This window comes from Anabas testudineus, chromosome 16 (genome assembly GCF_900324465.2).
Source record: "Anabas testudineus chromosome 16, fAnaTes1.2, whole genome shotgun sequence".
NCBI lineage: Eukaryota > Metazoa > Chordata > Actinopteri > Anabantiformes > Anabantidae > Anabas > Anabas testudineus.
In genome coordinates this window covers 1085558-1102481 of record NC_046625.1, presented here as the reverse complement: position 1 = coordinate 1102481, position 16924 = coordinate 1085558, and the positions used below count along the sequence as shown (strand labels likewise).

General features: G+C 44.6%; 1 protein-coding gene across 3 annotated transcripts in view; it reads right to left on the bottom strand.

Moving 5' to 3' along the window:
- Positions 1 to 16924, bottom strand: part of LOC113169764 (collagen alpha-6(VI) chain-like) — a 45510-nt gene that overhangs the window by 2103 nt on the left and 26483 nt on the right. For 2 of the 3 annotated variants that reach the window (XM_026371447.1, XM_026371449.1), the window contains 30 exons: positions 16660 to 16738; positions 16333 to 16478; positions 15592 to 15684; positions 14557 to 14610; positions 13954 to 14025; positions 13834 to 13860; positions 13644 to 13688; positions 12941 to 12994; positions 12537 to 12599; positions 9754 to 9819; positions 9542 to 9595; positions 9422 to 9457; positions 9274 to 9336; positions 9022 to 9084; positions 7580 to 7642; positions 7318 to 7380; positions 7192 to 7242; positions 7019 to 7054; positions 6486 to 6548; positions 6345 to 6407; positions 6152 to 6187; positions 6031 to 6067; positions 5917 to 5928; positions 4561 to 5054; positions 3579 to 3669; positions 2603 to 3253; positions 2296 to 2383; positions 1929 to 2071; positions 1060 to 1230; positions 492 to 539 (listed from right to left, as the gene is read on the bottom strand). In XM_026371447.1, the coding sequence (XP_026227232.1) occupies positions 492 to 539; positions 1060 to 1230; positions 1929 to 2071; positions 2296 to 2383; positions 2603 to 3253; positions 3579 to 3669; positions 4561 to 5054; positions 5917 to 5928; positions 6031 to 6067; positions 6152 to 6187; positions 6345 to 6407; positions 6486 to 6548; positions 7019 to 7054; positions 7192 to 7242; positions 7318 to 7380; positions 7580 to 7642; positions 9022 to 9084; positions 9274 to 9336; positions 9422 to 9457; positions 9542 to 9595; positions 9754 to 9819; positions 12537 to 12599; positions 12941 to 12994; positions 13644 to 13688; positions 13834 to 13860; positions 13954 to 14025; positions 14557 to 14610; positions 15592 to 15684; positions 16333 to 16478; positions 16660 to 16738 (3025 nt within the window). The remainder of the gene's footprint in view (positions 1 to 491; positions 540 to 1059; positions 1231 to 1928; positions 2072 to 2295; positions 2384 to 2602; positions 3254 to 3578; positions 3670 to 4560; positions 5055 to 5916; positions 5929 to 6030; positions 6068 to 6151; positions 6188 to 6344; positions 6408 to 6485; positions 6549 to 7018; positions 7055 to 7191; positions 7243 to 7317; positions 7381 to 7579; positions 7643 to 9021; positions 9085 to 9273; positions 9337 to 9421; positions 9458 to 9541; positions 9596 to 9753; positions 9820 to 12536; positions 12600 to 12940; positions 12995 to 13643; positions 13689 to 13833; positions 13861 to 13953; positions 14026 to 14556; positions 14611 to 15591; positions 15685 to 16332; positions 16479 to 16659; positions 16739 to 16924) is intronic. The other variant, XM_026371448.1, reaches the window with a different exon arrangement.

Sequence of the window (16924 nt, the reverse complement as noted above, 5' to 3'; positions counted from 1 at the left end):
CTGGTCATGGTAGAAGTAGAAAACCTCCGAGCAACCGAAATACGACCCCAGAACCAAAATTAGAACTTTGGTGTAAAAAGGTTCCTGTGGTGGAAATGGGCTTGAAATGAAGTCAGGGTGAGGATATCTGCAGGGAGGTGGGATTGTTATATCACGCTCATGTAGTTAGTATATATGAGGATTTACTGTGATGAATTTTCCATCTGCAGCCAATTTTAAGTGTGTACATATATAATCATACACTAGAAATCCGTCACAACCCAGTGGTTGGACCGTCACATATTACATCACTGTAGCTACAACAGGCCAACACACTAACATGGTCCTTTAAAAACAATGTCTGCTCCATTTGGAGCCCTGCAGACGTCAGTGGTTCTTGATGATGCACAAAATACTATAGAACGGAGTTCTATAGTATTCTGTCACTTTCTAAATCTTCCTTGTTTTTAACAATCTTTTGAACACAGCAGTTAAAATGAGTCAGTGTTTACCTTTGGAGGCAAAGCTGCTCAGCTGTGGCTTCAGCAGGACGTGTGGATCTGTCGGAGACGGCCAGAGGTTACAGAGGTGACAGGTATTCAACAACACAGCTTCACTGGGTGCTTCTCCTTCTGTAAACTCTGCCAAAGCTCATTGAGCTGTTTCAGAGCTTTCAGAGGTTTAGTGAAGCAAATGTCACAAAAACACTTAATTTAATTTAATAAAAGCAGAAAATGAACTAAGAGAAAGAAAATAAAATGTAATGAGTTCTGCACTGGGTTGGGTGCCACAGAAAGAAATGAATGACGTCACAACGACTAGTGTGAGGGGTCCGTTCCTTTTTTTCCAGAATGCTGCATCATTAAAACATTGACTAAAGTCTCTAAAAACTAGTTTTCCACATTCTGTTTTGGACTTTTTAACGTCCGCTGTACTGTTACACCCTGTATAAAGTCACAACAAACATAGAAAGACGAGACACTTAAAATCAGATGTAAACGGAGTCAATTAGAAAAACAGGTTCATGAGTTCAGAGACGCTGACGGGTTCAGTTTGTGGTCTGTGTGCAGTCGGACTTACTATGAGAGACACATGTCGCAAAACATTCATTTTCCGTTTTAAAGCGGTTGGCGTTTCCGCCACAGCCGCCATACCAGAAGGGAGAGCATGCACCGACGCGTTGGTCAAAGAACCACACTTGGACATAGTCGTCACATAGGAGACCAGTATCAGCTTCCAGCAGACACCGGGCTAAAAGCAGAACACACACGTTTACTACAAACCAACAGGGCAGCAGCTCATTTCAAAAACTGAATTTTAAACTTGAGAATGTGCAAGATGGAAATGTTAAATACTAGCAAACATGCAGACATGTTAATCATTCCAGACAGAACCGGATCACGTGACGCGTACAGTGGGTTTAGATCAGTCATCACAGAGACAGTGGTAAAGATTTAAATCATGTCCAACAACAAAAAGTGAAGCGTGCATTCAGCTAAAGGACGATGTTCAGTGCTGTCACAGCTATTTTACAGTTTGTCCTGAACCTGCCTCTCTATGAACCCAGTGTCCCGAGTGAAAGTGTTTTCAGGAACCACCTCCCGTCCTGCGTCTACAAAACGGTTCAACAGTGGATAAGTAGTCATGTATGACTGCGCAGCTCGGATTAACAGCGTTACTGTCGGTGAACATTCTCAGTCGTCCAGGTAAAGTTATCTGGAGGTTGAGTCACGGCAACTGGACTTCCTTTGAAACGTTTCGCTATTCATCCAAGTAGCTTCTTCAGTCCGAAGATAGTATGTTAGAGGCCGCAGATTTATGCTCCAGGACTGGTTTTGCGGCCTCTAACATACTATCTTCGGACTGAAGAAGCTAAGTCCAGTTGCCATGACTCAACCTCCAGACCGTTACTGTCTGTGAGTGTGTGTTTGGACGGGTGTGTGGGCTACCGTCGAGACTGAGCGGGGAGACGAATCTCTGACCATCTCCTCTGGTCAGAGTGTCGACGATGTCCAGCTGGCCAGTCTGAGTCTGTCCTCCTGTCTGCTCCTGGAAGCTGTCCTCCACCTCCTCCAGCTTGCCCTGCCCCTGACTGGACACACAGCAGCACAAATTCATCTTCAGTTATTCTCTTTTACTGTCCTCTTACAGTATTTCTGCTCAGCTGTGTGGTTCTCAGAGGAGACAGCAGCGTCTCAGTCGTCCTCCTGTAGCAACACTCGAGGGTTTTAATGAATCCTACTACAGTAAATCACATCAGATTTTATATCCCCCTCATGGTGGCAGCGTGCAGTAATTCTGCAGGTAGTGAGTTACCCGTTTATGAAGATTTGTCCTCCTTGTTGATCAGTCAGCTTTTCGCAGGTCGGCCTCAGTGACAGAGGAGGATACGTGTTGATTCCCTCTGAAATTAGCACAAGATACAGACATTCAGTGTATTTGTGTCAACGCCACCCGACATGGATTGGTTTTATTGGTTTATACTTTAACTGGGAGTCAGATATAAACTCAGAACTGTATCTTTAACATACTTTGCTTCAGTCCACCTCTGTGGTTGTGTTTGTTAGAAATGTTTTTCTCCATGCAAGTTGTAGAGAGCTGCTGAACTGGAGTCTGGACTTACTGTTGAGGGCGGAGAGGAAAACCCTGAAGAAGCGTTGGGTGTAGCCCTGCTCGTCTTCCTTCAGTCTGTCCACGTGGATCAGGTGCTGCTGTACGGGCACACTGGCCAGCTCCTCCACCTGTGTCCGGTTGTAGCGATCACCGACCGTCACCACGAACAGAGCCACCCCCTCACATTTGGCTTTCTGGGAGACGTAATGCAGCTTGAGCCGGTCTGTATAATCGGTCTCGGTGCCCACCACCACCATCAGCGCCTTCTTCCTGCGGGGCTGGCTGGCTTTCAGTAAAACCTCCCCCAGGCTGTACTCCAGGGTCCGTCCCAGAGTTGAGGCACCGCCCTGCTGCTGCATCTTCTGGATCTGGCTCCTCATTTGGTCGTGGTTCTGGTAGGTCTGCAGGCCAAACTCCACTTTGGGAGCGTGAGTACCGCTCTGCTGGACCACAGCCACCCGGGCCTGGTTGCCGGCCCGGGTGGGCTGCTCGCTCACAGCCAGCTGTTCCACCACTGAGCCCAGCAGCTGCTGCACGCCTGCAAACTCGTCCAACTGGATCTCTCTGGAGCTGTCTGCAACCATGACCAGGTCCACATCGACCTCCTGAGGCTGCTGTGGTGTCTGGATGAAGACGCACTCCTCAGAACGTTTGCACGGGTCTAAAAGAACAAAAAGCATAATGTAGAAACGTAAGATATCATTTCTAAAACTGAGTTCAGTGAATTATTAGATTAGTCGTTTTCAAGCAAACATCAGTATTTTTGCTTCTTGTCTAAATCAATAATCATGTATGACGACGATATGTAGTGGAGTAAAAAGTGCAAGATTTCCCCCTGAAAAGTAAAGGAAAGTGGAGGAAGGTACATTTATCTAAATGATCTTAGTACAGCACTTGTAATATACTGTTTATTGACCCAGGACAATGAGAATGAAGGTGGAGCAGTGTTACTCTACAGATGCTGAGCAGTGTGACTGTGAGCTAACCGTAACAGATTGCACAGTTCTTAACCCTCCTCAGGTCGGCAGCCATGTCCCTCCCCAGCACAGTGAAGATGGCCCTTCCTGAGTCGTCGATCTGAGGAGAGACAGCAGCTGTCGTTAGCGTTGGAGAGAAGATGGAGGAAAAAAGGAAAAACAAACTCATTTATTGGGCCCATTAATCTGCAGACTCGTCTGATGTGTTTCGTCTTTCATGAACAGCTGCGCTCCATTAAAGCCCGACACAGATTTCTAGCTGCAGTGAGTACAGTAATCTCAGCTAAGCCTGAAGAGCTGCATTTGGTTTCTGTCATCACACAGAGCTGGACCATCGCACTTTGATCCAGATGTTCACAGCAGCCAAATGACATCTGGTCTGTGCTCAGGTTGGTTAGTTTGACCTCTGAATCAAAAGAAGAGGTGTTGGTGTTCATCCTTTTTATCATGGCTCTGTACTAACTCTAACTAATCCAGCATAATGACGACTCAGCATCCAGCAACAGAGAAGTACAGCTGTCCTCTGCGTGTCTCCCAGCAACGAGCAAACTGGCTCTGACGGAGACGGAGAGGTTATTTGTGATTTGATGCCAAATTAACTGAATTGAAGTAGGAAGAGGTGACGGTTCAGGTGGGGGTAAGGTTGGTATCATGACACGTGTTGGCTGTTCTGCCAGGTTGTAGAGGTCTATTGTGAATCTCTCCTACAGCTGAGACACCATTATGACACCAATGCTTTATCTGAATCGGACTGAAATCATGTTGGACATGATGCACCACAACTTAGCTTTCCTAGTCCAGAGACTCCCCCAGGAGAAACTGACTCGTTTAGGAACAGACCACGTCCTGTGGTTTATCTTTCTATGTCTAGCGCTGGTGTGATCTAGTAACAAATAGGCGCTTTAATGACAACATCCAGCTTTGACTCCATCGCTCAGGTTGTCGCTCTGCAGATGGGATTCTCCTGAGGCCTCTGATAAAATTAACCTACCTCCAATGCCCGACTAATAGCAGGAGCGTTCCTCAGAGAGATGACTGCTGGGAAAATGTTAAGGGCCCGGTACTCCATGGTGGCAGTGACAACATCTTCAACATCCTGTGTAGAACCACTAGAGAGGAAGACCGCCACCTTCCTCATCAACACTCCTGCTCGGACTCGTTTGAAAACGTTATGAGCTACAAAGCGCATGACGGCTCCCAGGTGTCGCCGGTTGGAGGTTCTCTCCAATGCGATGTTCTGCACAGCTTCGATCAGCTGCTTCTTGCGCTTATAGTCCTGGAAGCGGATCAGGTACTTGGTGTAGGTGCTGTATCCCACCACGGCAACCCGAGCGCCTGTTGGACAGTTGCTCTCAGCGATGGAGATGTTCTGCAGCAGGGAGAGGAGCGCAGAGCGCTGCCTCTCGAAAGCAGTAGGGGTCACATCCTCAGACATGTCCAGAGCAAACACCAGCTCAGTGGGGAAGGCTGGGCAATCTGATCGACCTGCAAACCAACAGAGAAGAGTCAAAGTCTGTTCAAGACGAGTATCAGATCCAGCCTTACTGTATATGAACATCCCACCTGAAGGAAAACTCCATGATCGACACCATCAGCAGGTAACAAAGATCTGACTGTTGGTCACTCATCAGTTCAGAGTGTGAAATTACGCGTATCAGCAGAATGGCATGAAATGTTCAAATGTTCCCTCAAGATGAGGAAACTTTGCAAACGTTTTGTAATTCGTGTCCCTCACGGTGAACATGGCTTGAACTAAATCAAATATCTTCATTATGTTTATGGAAAATTCAGTTCTGTTCCCCACAAGAATGAAGTGACTGCAGTTCGGTTTCTACTGAGTGAGTTGCAGCCAAATCCTTCAGTTGAGTTTATCAACGGATCCACAGGTCGTACATAAAGCAAACGGACAAAAAATCAGCACCTGCACTAAAATAGTTGTTTTACTGTTACTAGGTTTGGAACAGTAGAAACTACACGAGCATGTTGGTTTCCACAGGTGAACTAAAAGTCCAACTACTTGGACTAGACCAGAGACCGAAACCAACCGATCTCATCTGGGTTTGTCAATTCAGTAGTTAACGGCACAACAGGTCGTGTAACCACTTCAACTGGTACCCAATGGGTTAAAGTACTAGTGTCATTTCATGTAGTTCACTGCTCTCAAACACTTTTGCTTTGACTACGTAACATGAATATTTCTGTATAACAGACCAGTACAGTTGTCGACTGACAGCAGCCAACAGAGCAGTGGGAGTTAGTTATGAAACTGCTAAACGTCGGCTGGAGAGGCTGTAAATGGAGCTTTTTCTATGTTGTTCCCATAGTGAAAAGTGGAGATGGTACATACCCGTGGAACAGGCTGTGTGGGGGAGAAAAGAAAACCAATTAGACTCAGACTTACTGCAGGTAATGAAGTAAGGAACGAGCAGAGTTACTGGGAACAATCATTTGACTCTCTTACCACAGTTGTCTCTGATGTAGGTGATCAGCTGACACTCCTGAGGCAACAGAGACATATTATTTATCAGGATGTGATATTTCCAACAACGCTGGCTGCTGAAGTGAATTTAAAGTGGACTTACGCTCATGCCTTTTCCTCCAGGAGGACCTCTGGGACCCTGAGAGAGTGATCATATGCACTTTATTGAATTTCAGGCCAGATCTTCTGCCCCACTTGAGTTTTTGGTGCACGTGTGATGTGTTTATGTCAGTTTGTATGAACAGTTTCTGTGGGGTCGCGATTCATCGTTAAAGGAAGATGATGATGATACTCACCCTGTGTCCTGGATGTCCCGGTACTCCGGACACTCCCGACTCTCCTGACCTGCCTGAGTTTCCCTGCATCAGTCAGATCAGAAACAAAAGTGAGTGATGTTTTTTCAAAAAGTCTAAAATCACTGGTTGGTCGTCACTCACCCTTCGACCTCGGTTCCCTTTACGTCCTGGGTTTCCTTTGGGTCCCTGCAGGCCGTTCTCTCCCTGAAGACAAACAGAAGAGGAATCATTTCTCTTTACAAATTCAGCAGCTTCGTGTTTCACATATTTTGGCTTTGCTTCCTTCTTTCTCAGGCTTTGGAACATAACTTCAGCATTTTACTAACACATCATTGAACTGTTTACACATCGACTGCCTTTCCTGGGCCTAAAACACTTGAGTGGTGTCTGTGAAGGAGCTGAGCTTCGTATCTTACTCATCTAACCACCACCGTTTTGTAAAAAAGCTTCTGCAGGGGACAGGTCTGATTTCTCTGTATGAACATTTGTCAGTTCAATGCACACGGTTCATTTATCAACTTGGAAATGTTTTAATTCCCCAACAAATACAAATAGTCTTTAACAAACAAAGAAATGTGAGGAGATGGACAGTGACTCTGAGTGTGACTCTGCTCTTTTCTAATGAAGGACATAACATAACAGTACAAGAATCCAGTGAAAAGGACTGGACTCACCATTAGACCCGGATGTCCAGGGAAACCAGGATCTCCCTGGAGAAAGAAATGAAATATTTAGAATAATAAAACCTTGTGACATTTGACATTTCAGGGTGTTTCTGTCTTTCCCACAGACAGAGGAGTCTCGTGAATATCCGACTGGGTTTTTAAATCAGTAAAACCTTCTTTACCTTTACACCTTTGGGTCCTGCGGGTCCATAACCGTCTCTTCCATCCTGACCCTGAAACAGAGAGCAGGCAGTCAGACAGATTTACATTAAACGATAGTCTAAGTTTCTCATTGTTCGGCTTCTTACCGGTAACCCTCTGGGTCCCTGTGGTCCTGGATCCCCCTTATTACCTGGATCTCCCAGTTGGCCCTGGAACAACATAAACTGGTTTCAGTTCCGTGTCACAGCAAAACAACAGGGAAATATTTAACCAGGAACTTCTGGACAGTGAAAAACGTTTGTTCATGTCTGTAATTAGAAACAAGCGATTCTAACTCTAAAGTATCACGAGAACAAGATACTCAAAGTACAAATACCCTAAACATTGGTACCTAAGTACAGTACACACCTTCGGTCCTCTAGCTCCAGCTCGTCCGGCTGATCCCGGGTTTCCAGGTGATCCAGGTCCACCCTGCAGGAGAATCACAACCGGCAGAGTCAGAGCAGAACTGGAACCTTCTGTCCTTCAGAGCTGAGGTTAGAGGATTTCAAACGCGACGTGAGCTGGTGGTACCTGAGGATGTTTAGCAGCTACAGTACCAGCTGTGGATCAGCTCCTGTTTCAGGGACAATCTGCTGCATTTACAACAATCTCATAAGAACGAGTCATTTGATTATGCAGCAGGACTCGTGGTGTGAACATGATGCTACTAATGATCGCTCGGACCTGAACCCTATAGGGAACCTCTTCTCTCTCAGTCGTCAAGAGGAAGATGAGAATCTGACCCAACAACGCAGACGAGCCACAGACGAGCTGTGAATTACACTGCAGACTCTAGGGGGCGCTCTCAGCTATTACGTCTTGTTGGTGACATGTTTTTTTTCTGCATCTTGGCCTGAACCAGGTCTGGATCTGGACCAGATCTCTGACACTAATTAATTTAACGACCTCCACACAAGGCTCATAAACATAGATTAGAGGAGGGTGGGTCAGAACTGCAACAATCAGACATCAGTATTAAAAAGTCAGAGTATTCTTATTACAGTATAACAGGCGTCACCTTTCCACCTGCTGTCCACTTTACAAATCTAATCCGAAGACATTTCAACCATTTGCAGGAAACAACAATAACTGAGAGGAAGCGTTTGTGAGGCTGGAGCCAGAAACCAGATGAGTCCCAGATATTGAAATCATCTGTCAGAGTCTCCAGGATTTGTGACACTTAGTGATTAAGGCGTCAAATATGACAACCGCAAAATTAGCAAACGCTTCCCCGCAGTCTTTAGGATAACGATCAATTTGTGGAGTGTTTAAGACTTTAAGAATCTCCGGAGACTGAGAAGAAGGTTTCCTGTCGCCGACTCTCAACAGATAAACAAACAGTTTATCTGTACAAACTCACATTCACTGTTTTTTTAGGTCATTTTCATTTAGTGCAGATACATTTGATGGTTTTAGAAGAAAAACACAGGACAGGCCTTTGATTTAGTTTGTGGGGATTTTCATTCTGTCCAGCTGATATTAAAGTCTGACAGAAACATCGTTATCGTCTTTGTTGCAGCTCAGTTTTCTACGTGGGATTTCCTGACACACCTGAAACTCTTCAACACGTCACAGTGATGTTTTTGCTTGTGTTGGATTTCTGACATGAACAGTAGCTACGTATGAATGTTGACACGTCAGGTTTAGTTTGGTTCCTTCATCTTATATAAAATAAAAGCACTTCTCCATCAGCATTTCGACTTCTGCTTGAGGAATTGAAATTTAAATCGTTTGTTAGATAATCTGAAATAATGTGACCTGAAGCTTCACAAAAAGAAGAAGAGTAAATGTTGAGGTGACGCACTGACCTGAGGTCCAGGAAGTCCGATGATTCCTTTTGGTCCAGGTTGACCTCCGACCCCTCTGGGACCCTGCAGAGACAACATGGACAGTGATTGTCCTTCACTCTAAATCTCTATTAACAACAGAGTCAGACGTTTAATTCAGGTTCCTCCTGCTTCCTGTTTGGGAGCAGAGCATCATCTCAAGGAGATTCTCTAAAATGTTGGACTGTCCCTTTAAACACTAAACTTTAGGTTCTGTGAGGGGTGGAGACTCACCTGTTGACCTGCAGCACCTGGACTGCCTGCCTCTCCGGGGTCTCCTGGTGCTCCAGGTAGCCCCTGCAGACACACACACATAGATTTCAGCTGTTTTTAGACGCAGCAGCACCAACAGCACCGAGCGCCGTTTGATTTCCTGTCTTACCCTCTCGCCGTCGGGTCCTCTTCTTCCTTTTAGACCCTGAACAGCAGAAAAACAATGTGAATTCCAGAAATGTGTTAATTCAGAATTATTGATTCAGTGCTGATGAAACAAACTTCTCACCGGGTTTCCAATGACTCCTGCCTCACCTGGAATCCCGGCCTGTCCGGCTAAACCCTGTGGATTTAAACACCGTGATAAAAGATCATCTTCTCAAACCTCGCACGTCTCGCACACGTAGAAACAATCTCCTCCACCTAAAAGTGTTCGATTTCAGCAGCTCCTTCATCTCTGTTACTGATGTCAGTTCATCTACAGTCTGTGATGTTTCTTACCGGTAAACCTGGGTTGCCGGGTTCCCCTTTGGCTCCTGGCGTGGTGTTGTCCGTCCCGGGCTCACCCTATCACACAGAACACAAGTCTTAGATAAACTGAGATTAATGTGGTGATGTGGAGCCTCCAGCCGGGGTCCAGCTGTGTTTGGCCTAAAAACAACACAGCGAGCTGATTGTAGATTTATTAGCTGAGAGGCTATTTACTAATAACGTTTTATCATAGCGTGACGTGGCTGCAGATGGAAAGACTAAAGCTGAATGTGTTTGATTAGCACTGATTTACGTTTAAACAAACCTGGAAAGAAATGTTGTTTCCTCCTCAGACAGTTTGTAAATTTGCTAAAACCCTGCAGAGCTTTGGTGTGAGCCTGACCTGGAGGTTCTTCACAGTACAGATTAGTCTGTTTTCCTGTATTAGGAAGATCCCAACATGCAGACTGACGGTTCAGGAGTTCTGTTTATCTAATGGATCTGATGATATCCTGTATAAACACGTCTTTAAAAGCATTTGACGCTCAGTGTTTATGTAGTGGTAAAATAGGATGTGCACAAAGTTTCATTCTTGTTTTCACTGACACTTCCTGTTGGGGATCTCTGCTGTTTCTGTGCCAAAACAATCAGTCAGAAGAAGAAGAAGAAGAAGAAGAAGAAGAAGAAGAAGAAGAAGAAGAAGAAGAAGAAGAAGACGCTTGGAACAACTCAAAATTAAAAGAATGAACAAAACACACAAAAAACACGTTGGCATCGTTTAATCAGCAGAGGAACCATCTACGTGTGGATGTTCTTACAGTGACCATACGGACCTTCCCAAGTGCAACAACATCCTAAGTGAGTGAATTAACCAATAATCAGAGTTTGTATTTGTCTCTTCCTCCACATGGAGAGTGAGCAGAACCAAAAACAAACAAACAAAAACAGGTTTCCTTAGAAACTCATCGGTTTCTTTAAAAGGTGTACTGTAGTCTCCAGAGACTTGCTGAGACTAAAGACCTGAACATGTCCAAGAAGACAAGTGTCCTCCTTGAGAAACGGAGGCCTCACTGCTCCTGGATCAGCTGCATCAAGAGAGAAACCAGTGATCACAGAATCAGGTCAGGTGGACTCATGGACAAAGCCGCCAAGAAGAAACAACAACAGGTTGGTGAACAGGGGACTTTAGATCACTGGAACCAGGTCTTGTGGACTGATGAGTCCAGGTTTGAGGTGTTTGGATCCAAGCGAAGAACAAACTCATTAAAAGACGATGATGATGCCCGTTTAACACCATCAGTGAAGCATGGAGGTGGAAACGTGATGATCTGGGGATGATTTGGAAATGGGAGAGTGGGAGACCTGGATCCGGTGTAAGGTGTCCTCAGTCAGCCTGGAAACCAATCCACACTGAAGAGACATGTCATCCTGACTGAGGAGAACTTCACTTAACAGCAATGAGTCCAAACATTCTTACTAGTAGTGTAAGAGGAGGAGAAAGTAGCTGCTGTATCGTCCAGATCTGAACCCACTGAGCTGGTGTGGAAGAGTCTGGACTGAGGATCAGGGACAGGGATCAACCAGCAAAGCAGAGCTTTGGTAAGAGCTGCAGAAGAAATCACACCTGAATATCTGTCAGATTGGATTAGTAGAAGCCACAGGTTTAGTTACTGCTGACTGGACCATTATCCGTTGTTCATTTTCAACAATTGAAGAAAACAAGAATCCGTACGTGTGTATTGTTTCAGTTTGTTGTTGTTTGAAAAAAGTCCATAAAACTGTGTCAAAGTGGAAGAAAACTTGTTCAGACCAGAATCTAACATGAGCTCAACACAAACAGTCTCTTACTGGCTGATATGCTTTGTTTTCCTTGGAGCTTTATTTCCCTGAACTCGTCTTCTCAGGCATGACCTCTTTAAATTTCTTCCAGATCAGCTCATTTTTATTTTTACAGCAATTTAAAGACTTGAAAACTTAAAACTGTTGTTTTAGTATAAAATCACTGCAGATTCAGTCCTGTCATATTATAACAAACACACTCAAATTCTGCTGGGCCTCCTTTTAAGGCTGATTACCGTCCCAACAGGTTTTTATTCTACATGTTGTGTTCAGATAGCAGCAGAGCAAAAACACACTGTTTGGTTCAGCTTGATCTTTCTGGGTTCAGCTGAGGACAGTTAGACTCCCTCTGGATATTAAATACAGTGAATTATTGTTCTGCTTCAGGTCTAATTTAGTTTGGAAGGAGGTTGTTTGTCACAGGGATTTTCCAGCTCTGACACTCTTAGATTAGGGATCAGGGAGCAGGATTTAATGGCCAGTGTCTTACTTCCTGTTTTTTGCAGCTCATCCTAAATCAGGCCAAGAACAGGATCAGATCTCTGTAAACCATCAGTCCTACTTAAGTGAGAACTATGTGCAGAATTTCATTATGAGATCGAATTCTAATATTTAGCTCAGTGTTTTATTTCTTTTAGCATCCGCTGGTTCAATTTAAATTAAAATACAGTTTTTTCTATTTACTGGAAAAAAAACAAACATCTAATTGTAATTTAAAGTCGACAGTTTGGACTGAGGCAGGTTGATCTGTTTGTTTCAGTAGCAGAATACTAGAGCTGTGACATAAAGCACAGTCGAAGTAAAGGTCCGCTACCAGAGTGCGAAACACAGGTGAGTCCGGTAGAAACTGTTTTCTGAGGTCTGAACCTCTCTGCTCAGTGAAATCCAGGTGGAGACGTTTTTTTAAGGGCAGTGATTGTGTGTTTGTTTCCCTGACAGACTGTGATGGGGGGAGAAAAAACACTGGGACTCACCGGGTCTCCTCTCAGTCCTCGTTGTCCCCTCACGCCCGACTCCCCTCTGATGCCTGGGATACCCTGAGGACGACAGTTTAACCTGTCAATCAACCAGTCAGAGGTCGAAGGTCAACACCCCCCAGCTTCACTTGGTCATTACGATGAGGCGGCCCCACCCGACAGGCAGCTACAGGGGAATTCCACTGAACTAGAGCCACTGATCCGTCTGACTGATGGATTATAGACTATTGATCACGTGTCTGTGTTCTAGAATCTGCTGAGAACAATCAGTGTGAAAATGTTCTTCACTGTGATGAGTGCATGAAAGTAAAGGTGTTACTAATCAATAAAATCAAAGATTTACGTGGGATTAATGATTACATTTTAAAATCCACATCTTATGTTCTGGATAAGGATCTTACTGGGCTTCCGGGGTCTCCTCTCTCTCCTCGCGCTCCGTGTGGTCCGGTTACTCCCTGCAACACAAAAACAAGAGCAGTACAGCTCAGCACGAGATCCAGAAAATCCACTGGATCAGCTCCTGAACACACCCGATCATTTCCTCCACGACCAGAACAACAGAGACGTACAGTATCATCATCATCATCATCATCATCATCATCATCATCATCATCATCATCGTCGTCGTCGTCATCCTGCTCGTGCAGGTTCAGACATTTCATAGGTGACAAATGATTCTACTCATTTCAACCTGATCAGCTGATGTTTTCATGTGAGCTGTAAATAAAAACACACCCTGCTCAGAGTTTTACTCAGCATCACAGCAGCCAGGAGCAGCTAACAGCTAATTCAGCTACTTTAAAGACGCCCACAACTAAGTCACTGAAATAAACCACTTAATTACTTCCTGTTTACGTTCCTCTAAGCCCTCTAATCATGGTGGGGTGGCTCCACAGCTCGGAGCAGGAATCCAAACATTATAAAAAAGTTAAATGAGTTGATCCGAGACGTCCCACGGTGTCAGAAACAGGTTAGAGCTGCTTGATTCAGGCCTTTTAAATGAGCCTTTTGGCATCTGAAAATCCTCTTTGCTCATTGCAGTACAAGACTGAGTTGAACCAGCAGCATCCATCCCTTACATCTCACACCCGCTGAAGTTCGTACCTGCTCTCCGTTGACTCCGTCCAGTCCATCTTCTCCATCTTCACCCTGCAGAAGAGAATCACAGCAGCAGCACGTTTACTTTTGTCTATCTTGACTTCAGTGTTTGTCCAGACATTCTTCAGCACATGTCCAACATCACATTTCTTCTATGCTTGACGAGTTTGCATTCCTGCAGGCCTGAGACACTCACCCTGTTCCCTCGGAGCCCCCGGTTTCCCTGAGGACACAAACAGCAACAGTTAGACAACATCGAGCTGCTTCACTTCACATCAATCACTGATTTAATAAGTAGGGCTCGGTCAGATTGTACCTTTAGTCCTCGGAGCCCAGGACAACCCTGGATACCCTGGGGTCCACTCGGCCCAGGAAGCCCCCGGTCGCCCTGCAAGAAACAGGCGAAGTGAGCAGAGAGCGGCACATGAAGTCCAGCAGAAGAGAGACGAGAAAGTGATTCAGCTCCGTTATCAGCATTGTGACTAAACACTGACTCATCTCAAATCTCTGGGTGAGTGTGGAGTTAAAGAGCAGAGTGTCTGGAGCCATCTATCATCTATTAGACTGATTAGTGTTGAACATACGTACGGTTCTGATCTTTACTAACATGTCAGTGATAACGATGAATAAAGTTCCCACAAAACATCACTGATGTACGAGAGAAGAAGCTGATCCTCTCACTGGAGAAGCTGAAAAAGTTGTTTCCTGTTTCCCGAGAATCAGATTATCAGAATTGCTGCAGATCATTTCCTGCAAACTGCTTAATGTCACAGCAGCGTTGTTTGGTTTGGGAGTCTGTTGGTTGACTCCTGCAGCCCAGGATAACATTTGACTTTACTGTCATACAGCTGGACAAAAGGCAAATATATCAGTTTCAAATGAACGAGTAAAAGAAAATGAAGAATGAAGAAGCACTTACAGAGCTACCCTCCTCTCCTGGGAAGCCGGGGTATCCTTTCTGTCCAGGCAGACCCTGGTTGTGAAACAGAAACAAGTTCAGCAGCACAAAGTTTAACTGAAACTCTAACAGGTAAAAACTGAGGTCACACGTCTGACTTCAGCTGCTGCTGTTGGTTTTATGATACTGAGGTTCTCTATGTTGGCTGATTCAAACCGTGTGATCGTGGAGCCTCTGACTGTGAAATCAAAGAAAAGGTTCCAATAATCCGAGGTAATAATGTCTCATTATTTTAGGATGATCAAGAAATTGAAAGTGACTTTTAACCTAGGACAGTAACTACAGAGAGTACACAAACTACGCTGTACATGTTTGAGGCACTGCTCGACCTACTTTCTACTTCAGAGGGACACATTCGCCTTTTTATGACGTTTCTTCTCTTCATCTAAAAGTGGTTCCCAGGATTTCTGTCTTCGTCGTGTTTCAGATGCCTGCGACTTGTTAACAACTGCAAAGAGACGTTTCCCTCCAAAAATCACACGTGGTTTCATTTCAAAAACTGTCTGAAGTCCAAACTGTAACTTGTAATTACTCAGTGTTTCACAAAACCAGCAGTTTGACAGAGCTCCAAACCTGAAAACACATTTATATGTCAGAGCTGGTTCTTTCTTATTAGCTGTTTCTTTAATTAACTAACGACCCATCAGAGTGATCTGGTGAGTCTGAACTGAGTCTAGAAAGCTGTTCAATTAAGTATTTTTACTGCATCTGTATTAGTACTTTTAGTTCGCCAAATGATCTGAGTAATATGCAGCTGTCCCTCTCGGCCCCGGCCCCAGCTTCAGCCTGTGTAACAGTATACAGCTCACAGTTAAACTGAAATGCATGAAATGAGGCTTAAAGTTGCATTTGTCCAGTTTAACAGCTGCTGAACCGGAGTCATGGTTTATTTCATGAAGTCTGTTCCCTCTCAGCCTTTTGATTGTTTGTGACGTTTCTTCTCAAACATTCCTGACATCATGTTTACATTTCAAAAAGTGTATACAGGGTAATCACCTTTGACCCCGGGGGGCCCCAAGAGCCGCGGACGCCTTCATGTCCTGAGCATTTGCACATGACGTTGCAGCACTCCCGGTCTGACACGGCGTCCTGCAGTGAAATCCATAAACATCAAACGATAGAAACCTTCAAAAGGACTTTTCTACTCACTAACATCTGTGAAATAAACATTTGGAGGGTTCTACAGGGTTCTAAAGGGTTCTACAGGGTTTAATACTGGTGTCATGGTCGTAGTACTACTCAGTAATTACTGGAGGCATGAATTTATCTCATGTTCAATACGTTTAATGGCTTTTCTTTTGGAAACCTCACCACCCTAACCTTAGGTCACTGCTGACACGCTGGAGCTGCATTACAGCTGTTTCTATCTTAGCATGGTGAATCATTTGCACATTTTTTCTAGTCATAACTTCCCTGAAGCATTTTCCTCTGGCTTCCGTTCTTGCACACAGACGTGCCACAACAGGAAAACCCCTTCAGTGAGTCTCACTCTGCTGAGAGAAGCATCTCAGTACAGAAACCCTGGGTTTCGTCAAACAACTGAGCAGCAAATTGTCCAGATAGTTTTGAGCCACTAAATTTGGCAGAGAAAGGTGGCAGATCCTCAGTGTTTCACTCACAGCATTCAGAGAGTTTCCCTTTAAACTGTCATTGTTTCATTTAAACAGACGACACTTTGAGGCAGATGATGAGAATGAACATGAAAGTTTCAGTGGGGTTTGTTACCGAATGACTTACAATCTGTTTGAGGAGGCTGCTGCCGACGCTCGGCATGCCGATGCTGAGAGGAAGCTTGTAGCCGAATCCTCGACCAAACTCCACCATCTGCAGCTGGGAGGGATCACGCACCCCCTCCAGAGCCACAGTCAGCAGAGCGCTGATCCCTGCAGCAAATACACACAGAAGAAGATGACTGGTTAATTAAGCAGTTAACCGATTAACAAACGTTTTCATTAACTGCTACTGTACTGCACTTTAACAGGTCGAATGTTCGACTTTACATTAGTAACTTGATCATTTGTGTTTCCTTGTATAACAGTGAACGTGTCTTCTCTCAGGTTTTACCAGACTTTCGCAGCAGCTCCGATTCCTGCTCCAGTTTCATCACATCCTCATCAAGTCCGTCTGAGAAGATCACGAGCACCTGATGAACGAAGGAAGTCACATGTTCACTGTTTAATTATTGATAAGAAAACTTCATCTCCTTTTATTATCAGGTCTGCAAATTAAGAAAGAGATTATAAACACTACATTGAATTATCTGCTAAAAAGCCATGATCAGGTTCTTCTAGACAACATTTAAAAAACACAGACTGCAGGTAGATTATAT